The sequence below is a fragment of the Apium graveolens genome, unplaced genomic scaffold (assembly GCF_009905375.1).
Source record: "Apium graveolens cultivar Ventura unplaced genomic scaffold, ASM990537v1 ctg7020, whole genome shotgun sequence".
Lineage (NCBI taxonomy): Eukaryota > Viridiplantae > Streptophyta > Magnoliopsida > Apiales > Apiaceae > Apium > Apium graveolens.
In genome coordinates this window covers 87,779-96,416 of record NW_027419975.1, presented here as the reverse complement: position 1 = coordinate 96,416, position 8,638 = coordinate 87,779, and the positions used below count along the sequence as shown (strand labels likewise).

The following is an 8,638-nucleotide window of genomic DNA, read 5'->3' as shown; positions in this document are numbered from 1 at the left end:
AGGCGTAGCTTGTAGAAGCATCATAGGACACAACATCAGAAATGAGAGGTGAACTTCTACGAAAACATATACCGTGCCATCATTACCTACCAACAAATCCATATTTGAAGAAGGTGTTTTCTTGCAAGTATATATAGAATAGGTGGTTCTTGTATAACATGAGTTTCAAGAGTTGTTTATAAATCATAAGAATGTAAGAGTCCGGAAGGTTCTAGTGGGCTCAACTCAATATTGTTGTCTTCATAACTTCTTTGTGAGGAAGGTTCGTACTACCCAACTTTGAGGGCTAGATTTTTGTGTGTCGGATCCACACAATGATTAATTTTTAATAGGCATCTCCTTTAGACATTCTATTCTAGTATTATTAATTAGTTAATACATTCCAAAATTTCTTTATCCTTTAGAATTAGTTAATTAAGTTCAGCTTCTTTTTCTTTTCAAATATTAGAGTACTAAGTAACATATGTGATTTACTCCTTGCTTCCACTCACTGCAGCTACTTACATCAGTACTGCAGCTAGCTCCAATACTCTGCACTCATAATTCATATATATAAATTATTTACTTTTGCATTTCAGCTAAATAAGACCACTGATCTAGGTTGTTGACAAAAACTCACTAATTTACATCTTCAATTTCTGAAGATTCCGATGTGAACTTCTCCTTAGATTTCACTGTAATACAAGTGGGTTGTAACTTGACCTTGTCATTTCAGTTTTTTAAGATACAGATTCACATTCATTTTTCTTATAATTTCACTTAGTATAATTTAATGGAGACACCTGATTTCTCAAGCAAATTTGCAGGTAACAACAATCATAGTGTATGTTTTATCACGTTCCCCGCGAGTGTTGTCTTTTCCTCGAATTCTTGATCCTGACTATGCATCTATTCCTCCTCTGTTTCTCCGCTTTACCCACTCATAACATGTTGATAACTCCGGTGAGCGGGCGGCTCCGTCCGACGGCGTTCCTGGACAATCTGTGCGGGGGTGAGGTATAGCTGCTGGTTGGGCGCCTGCAAAACAACACCGGAAGGGGGTTTGGCTCCCACGGCGCCTCTGGTGTGAGAATTAGAACAGGCTTTGGAGAAGATGAAGGTATATATGTTTATGTAATTTAGAGGCTGCTGTGTATGTGTGTTTATATGTGATGGCTGGTTTTTGTTCTTGTTTATCAATTGTTATAACTGTGTCGGCGTTCCTGGACAATCTTTGCGGGGGTGAGGTATAGCTGCTGGTTGGGCGCCTGCAAAACAACACCGGAAGGGGGTTTGGCTCCCACGGCGCCTCTGGTGTGAGAATTAGAACCGGCTTTGGAGAAGATGAAGGTATATATGTTTATGTAATTTAGAGGCTGTTGTGTATGTGTGTTTATATGTGATGGCTGCTGTGTGTTTTTGAGTGTATGAGAGTGTGTGAGTGTGAGAGTAAAAATATTTTCCAACCCCTAAACCCTTCGGTCTTGGGGGTATATATAGCCCCAAGGTAGGGTTTATGGGTAGTTACCTCTAAATCTAGGCCATTGGATCTTGGGAGCGGAGGACGCCTGGCTTGGGCGGATTGCTTACACGTGTCCAGGGGAGGACCACCTCCAGAGTGTCCTAACGGCCTCTGACATGCGTCGTGCTTTTCTGGAGTGTTGGTTGTTGATAGCTGTTATAGTCATGTGCCCACGTACCCCTCCTTGACGGGTTGTAGGATGTGCATGCTTTTGCTGGGACCCCGCTCATGGCCGTCTGAGTCCGGATCCGGATCCGGGTAGGCATTAGGTCCGGGCTCCCCGTCGGATCCGGATCCGGGTAATGCGATGGGGCCGGGCCTGGCCTCTCCATTTGATTGTTCTGGGAGAGGGGGGTCTCGGACCATCGATCGAGCCTGGTGTCCTTTAGATCCAGGTTACATCCTGGCCGGGTCACTTATACCCTATCATTTCCCCCCCACTCCCTTATGCGGATTTTCCGGATGAGGGAGTAGAGTAGGATTACATGGTTGGCTTGGGAGAAAAATTTCTGCTCCTGGTTGCCCCCCAATCCGGATCTGGTGTAGTAGATGCCAATTCGGATTAAGGTAGGATGGTTGATGCCTTAGAAAAATTTCTGCTCCTGGTTGCCCCCCAATCTGGATCTGGTGTAGTAGATGCCAATCCGGATTAAGGTAGGATGGCTGATGCCTTAGAAAAATTTCTTCTCCTGGTTGCCCCCCAATCCGGATCTGGTGTAGTAGATGGCAATCCGGATTAAGGTAGAATAGTTGCTGCTTCTAGAACAATTTCTGCTCCTGGTTGCCCTCCAATCCGGATCTGGTGTAGATGGCAATCCGGATTAAGGTAGAATATTTGCTACTTCTAGAAAACTTTCTGCTCCTGGTTGCCCCCAATCCGGAACTGGTTTAGTAGATGCCTATCCGGATTAAGGTAGAATAGTTGCTGCTTCTAGAAAAATTTCTGCTCCTGGTTGCCCCCCAATCCGGAACTGGTATAGTAGATAAAGACATGCATATACATATGAAAGCGTAATATCAAAATCATGAGTTATCGAGTTGTTAAAACCTAGAATGATCAATCAAAGCTGAAATTAAATATAATAAACACCTACAGACTAGTATTTTATTCATTAAGTCTAGTTGGATGATATAAAGGGAGAAATTATTCAAGACTCGGCCTACACAGGTAACCCCTAATTCAAACCAGGAGAGATGCTATGGAAGATATTCACCCATCAATCTATGAAAATTATCAACTCATATCACGCCCTGTTTTTCAAGATCTAATTCACTTCAAACTGTGCACAAAGTAGGCAGAATTTGGACACAGTATCACACCTAAACCATTAAAATCTTCTTGATATTTAGAATAGATAATAATAGGCACAACTTCTAAAAAGAAACTATTGTCAATAAAATGAGAACTTCTCAGTTCAGCACCTATAACATTTTCCAGGACGTACTCTTCCTGCCCTTCCAACTCTTTGCCTAGTTGATGCTTTTGATATTGGTGCTACTATCAAATTTTCAACATCTGTAATCTGCAAAGTTGTAATCAGAGTTATGTTAAAAATCAAAGACAATGCTGCATATTTAAATATAATTTCATATATGATATATCACAACCAGAAACTGGAGATTACTCTAAGCAAATTTGTAACCAAAAGAAACCTACTGCCCAAAATGCAATATACTACATTTGAACTCTTAATGGCCATGTGGCATCTTTTCGACACTGACACAAACTGAATTATTCTGTCTAGGAAAACTAAGAATATCTGAATACATGATTTTAAGATTATTATGAATTAGTAAACAGACTAAACACAAAATATTTACAAACAACACAAACACAAATATATACAAGCACTTTTTATTACTTGTAAATCCGTATTTTAACTACACATACAACTACACATGCAACAACTACACATTTCAATTTCACATGCATACATACAACTACACAAAATGCAGCCCAAACATATATAAATAGATATGTAAAGAATAATATACCTAACAAAGTAAGCTCCAAAATCCCAAAAAACACAGCAACAAACTCCAAGACCAAAATCCAACTTAATTAGCTCCGAGATTTAAGCTTTAATAAACCCTAAGCTACAAGATTTAGCTCCAAGAAACTCTACTCCTCACCTTAAACTTCAATGAACACACTTAACTCCTTAATCTTCGAATCTATCACAAAAATTGAAATAGATGAGAAAAAAAACATTTGAAAGAAAGACAGTAAGAAATTAAGAGATGAGTTGAAGAAATTGAGAGGTTTAATTGGAGATTCAAGGTCTAATCGGAAAGGGGGGAAAGACAGTAAGCATATATTTGAGAGTTCTAGGTTTAGCAGTCGAGAGAGAAAGGGGGAATGACTGAATGAGTTTTTGTTTTTTTTTTGTGGAGATTGTAATTTTTTGTTTTTGTTTTGATTTTGATTTATTTTTAATTTTATGTTATAATGTTATTAAAGTGAATGAGTGAATAGGCGGGATGGGGAAATATACTAAGGGGGAAAAAATTTGGCTAAGGGGGGAGCAAAAGGGAGAAGCAGCGGGCTCTAATTTTTTAAAATTGAGCTTAGACATCGGTTATTATGTCAACCGATGTTAAAAAAAATTGGACATCGGTTTATATGTTAACTGATGTGACGTAGTTTTTAAAAGAACAACTTAGACATCACTTTACTCAAAAGCTGATGTAAACATACCAAAAAGACATTACTTTTTTTATTGTGATGTAAAAAAGGCTTTTAACATCAGTGACTTTTCTACTGATGTCTAATGTGCGATGTCTAATGCTGATTTTCTAGTAGTGTAATGTGGATTTATATGATAAAAAATAAAGATGAGGCCCTGAGCATGTTTAAGAAATTCAGAACATTGGTTGAGAATAGTACGGGGGAAAAGATAAAAATGTTAAGAACTGACAGGGGTGGCGAGTTTTGTTCTAATCAGTTTAACTTATATTGCGAAGAGAATGGAATTGCAAGACATCTTACTACTCCCTATTCACCACAACAAAATGGGGTTGTTGAGCGTAGAAATAGAACTGTTGTGGCGATGGCTAGAGTTTCTTAAAGGAGATGTGCTTGCCGTCAGATTTCTGGGGAGAAGCAGCTCGACATGCTGTGTACGTATTGAATCGATTACCGACACGGGCTCTGTCAGATAAAACACCGTACAGGTGTGGAAAGGGTACAAGCCAGACATAAGTCACATCCGAGTGTTTGGTTGTGCTGCACACATGAAAGTGCCAAGTGTGCACACAACTAAACTTGACGATCAGCAGAATGGTGGTTCACTTGGGTACAGAACCGGGAACAAAGGCTGTAGACTCTATGATCCAGAGTTTGGGAAAATAGCTGTGAGAAGATGTTGTGTTTGAGGAAAGGCGACCTTGGAATTGGAATACACAGCAACAAGAAAGTTTGAATGCTCAAGGTTCATTCACTGTGTCGAACAACTGCTCAAATGGAGAAAATCAGAGTGACACTGTGGAGGGGTCTGACAATTACAGTGATGATAACATGGGGGACACAAGTGGACACAACTCGAGCACCATTGAGACATCAAGTGTCAGGACTCCCACCAGGCCAATTACAGCAAATACTAGTGAAGAAGATCAAGGATCTGCTACTGAAAACTCAAGTAGCAGCAATGAACAACCAAGAAAATTTAGGCTGCTGAGTGACGTTTATGATGAAACACAAGAAATTGAGCTGGAAGAGGAATTACTATTGTGGTATAGATGAACCAGGAAGCTATGAAGAAGCTGTGAAAGAAGAGGCCTGGGAACAGGCTATGAAAAATGAGATAGATGCAATTGAAAAGAACAACACCTGGAAACTCGAAGAGCTAACCTGGGCACAAACGATAGGTTTAAAATGGGTTTACAAAATAAAGAAGGATACAAACGGAAAAATTATCAAATACAAAGCAAGACTTGTGACGAAGGGATATGCAGAAGCAAGGGGTCGATTTCGAGGAGGTCTTTGCTCCTGTTACCCGTTTGGAAACAGTGAGACTTCTTTTGGCACTAGCAGCAAAGAATGGGTGGAGGTGCATCACCTAGATGTAAAATCAGCCTTTCTCAATGGGGATTTGGAGGAAACCGTATATGTAACTCAGCCCAAGGGTTTTGTGAAATTAAATAGTGAACACATGGTATATCGATTAGTTAAGGCATTGTACGGATTGCGTCAAGCACCCCGTGCTTGGTATACCAAGTTGAGTAGATGCCTGGAGAAGCTTGGGTTTACTAAATGCCCATATGAAAATACAGTATACACCAAACGAGAGGGGGATGAATCATTGGTAATAGGTGTGTATGTTGACGATCTCCTGATCACTGGTACAAGTCTCTCAAATATTCAGAAATTCAAGAACAAATGAGTGAGGAATTTGAGATGAGCGATCTCGGAAAGCTATCTCACTACTTGGGAATCGAGGTCAGCCAGGAGAAGGAAGGCATAGAACTAAAGCAATCTGCGTATGCAAAGAGCTAGTTGGAAAAAGCTGGCCTAGCAGACTGTAATCCATCCAAATATCCAATGGAGGCGAAAGTACATCTGGTTAAGGACGAAAGTGGGAAGCCTGTCAATCCCACGTTGTTTAAGAGCCTTGTTGGAGGTTTAAGGTATCTGGTCCATACACGACCAGATATTGCATACTCAGTAGGGTGTAGTCAGTAGGTTCATGGAGCGTCCTTACTACCATGCATCTAAATACGGTTAAACTATATTACGTTATGTCAAAGGGACAGTAAACTACGGGCTTGATTTATTGGAGAGGAACACGGAACTACATACTATCGGGTTACTCTGATAGTGATCTTGTTGGGAATATTGAAGACAGACGAAGCACCGGAGGTATGGCCTTTTATTTAAACGAAAAGTTTGATCACTTGGGTGTCACAGAAACAGAGATGTGTGGCTCTATCCTCCTGCGAAGCTGAATTTATGGCGCAACTGCAGCAGCATGTTCAGGGAGTGTGGTTACGAAATCCTGCTTATGCAAATAACTGATATGAAGCATTGTCCGGGAGAGTCCACTATATATGTTGATAATAAGTCCGCGATTGATTTAGCAAAAAATCCTGTTTTTCATGGACGGAGCAACACATTGATATCCGTTATCACTTTATTCGGGAATGTTTGAGCATGGTGAAATAACTATTAAGCATATACCTACTGAAGAACAGTGTGCTGATATTCTGACTAAAGCCATGTCCACTGCGAAGTTCGAGAAGATGCGTACCCTGTTGGGAATCCAGAATCTGCAGAAAAGAGTTTAAATTACGGGAGAGCATGTTGGTGTGTAATATAAACTCGTTGTTTGTTTGAGTATTCACTAAGCCACGTAGCAGCTAGGAGAATAAGTAAAATGTTGTTTCAATATTTTTAGGATCAGAAACAAATAAGTGGAAGTAGTGGATGTTAGTTAGGAGTTTGATGCTAATTTCTAGGAGTTAGTCATTTACATTGTTTTAAGTATCTCAGCATGTATTCAGTTTTTTTATGTGTGATATATAAAACTTTGAGCAAGTTTGTTCACTCTCTGTCAAATACACGATAGTATTAAATCTGTAGTGTGCATTCACAGGTGATCCACAAACTGAAACCAACACTTATTACGTCAAAAACACTCATTTCGATCTCTACTGTTTTCACTCTTAATCTTCCACATCTTCATCTTCATCTAAATTAAACTCTAAAAAAATGTCAGATGAACTGCTTGCCCCTCATTTTCATCCACCTACCGGTGTTCATTCTAATGAGGTTGCGCTGCGTTTCAAAGCAATTTCGTGACTTGATAGACAGTCCATATTTCGCCAACGTGCATCTTCGTCATTCGGTGAGAAATCGTTTGAATCGAAATATACTTTGCAGAAGTATGGATCCCGATCTAAATTGCAAAAGTGTGGGTCTACATTGTGTTGAAATTGATACACTCCGTTGTTTTGAACCAAAATGTCCAGGGGGATGTTATAATTCTTCTACTCAATTAATTGGTATGTGTAACGATATTGTTTTATTTTATGATCAATGTATTAAGGAAATCACATTTTGGAATCCAGCAATTCGCACATATATTGATGTGATTCTTCCTCGTGTTAGTATTCCTCAAGGTTCTTTTTATAATCATACATATAATAATCTGGGGTTTGGGTACGATCATGTTAATGACCATTATAAAGTTGTAATGACTGTTCAGTGGTATCGTACTACTCGATCTAATGGTGCGCAGAATGATAAGGAAGTTCATGTTTATAGTTTAAAATCAAATTCATGGAGAAGAATTGGGAATTTTCCTTATTCAGTAAATTGTGGACGATTACCTGCTACTTTTGCTAATGGTGCTTTGTTTTGGATGTGTTCTGAAGAAACAGTTGAGTCAAATCATGGAAAATATATTGCTGCCTTTGAGCTTGCAACCGAAGAATATAGAGTGGTACCAGCACTACCTGCGTATGATGATACAAGTTGCAATGTTGACAATTATATTGGGTCCATGGAAGGTTTTCTTTGTGTTCAGTGTTATGTTTATCATCCAGAATATGATGACGAGTTGGCGGAAATGGGAGACATATGGTTGCTGCAAAGGGATGGAGAAGAGGATATTTGGACCAAGTTAGTTTCGTTTAATAGACCATCTACAGTTTACCAGCCATTGGCATTTTCGAAGAGTGGCAATCATTTACTTTTGGCAAGCCAAGAAATTTTTTTGTGGTACGATCTTGTCAAGGAAGAAGTACGAGAGGAATTCAGAATTAGGGGTCTGTCTCAATACTATGAGTTAGTTGCTTATATTGAGAGTCTTGTTCATCTTGATGGTGGTACAAGTGCAGAAGAGAATCAACTTATTCGAGAGAAAAAGGTGGCTGAAGATGACGAAAGTGATGAAGGTAATGCTGCTTAATCTTTCTATGTGAAGTTTAAATGCAAATTTATGTTGTTTGAATTTTGTGATTACATATATATGGTAAAATACAAGGAAAACAGTTTAAAAGACAATAATTAAATTTTAAGATGGGAAGTAATTCCCATATCAAAAGTTAGGCTTTGGCTCTCTGTGAAAGAAAAATAAGAAATACAATGTCTGAAATATAATATCAGAGTCATGCCTGTTCTTGAGCAAGTGTTTCAGC

The 8,638-nt window shown here is 39.2% G+C and overlaps 1 protein-coding gene across 1 annotated transcript; it reads left to right on the top strand.

The window, feature by feature from the left end:
- Nucleotides 1–7,263: 7,263 nt before the first annotated feature.
- On the top strand, nt 7,264–8,409 carry LOC141703720 (F-box protein CPR1-like). Its single transcript, XM_074507152.1, has one exon. The coding sequence runs from the start codon at nt 7,264–7,266 to the stop codon at nt 8,407–8,409; it is 1,146 nt and encodes a 381-aa protein (XP_074363253.1).
- The last annotated feature ends 229 nt before the right edge of the window (nt 8,410–8,638 follow it).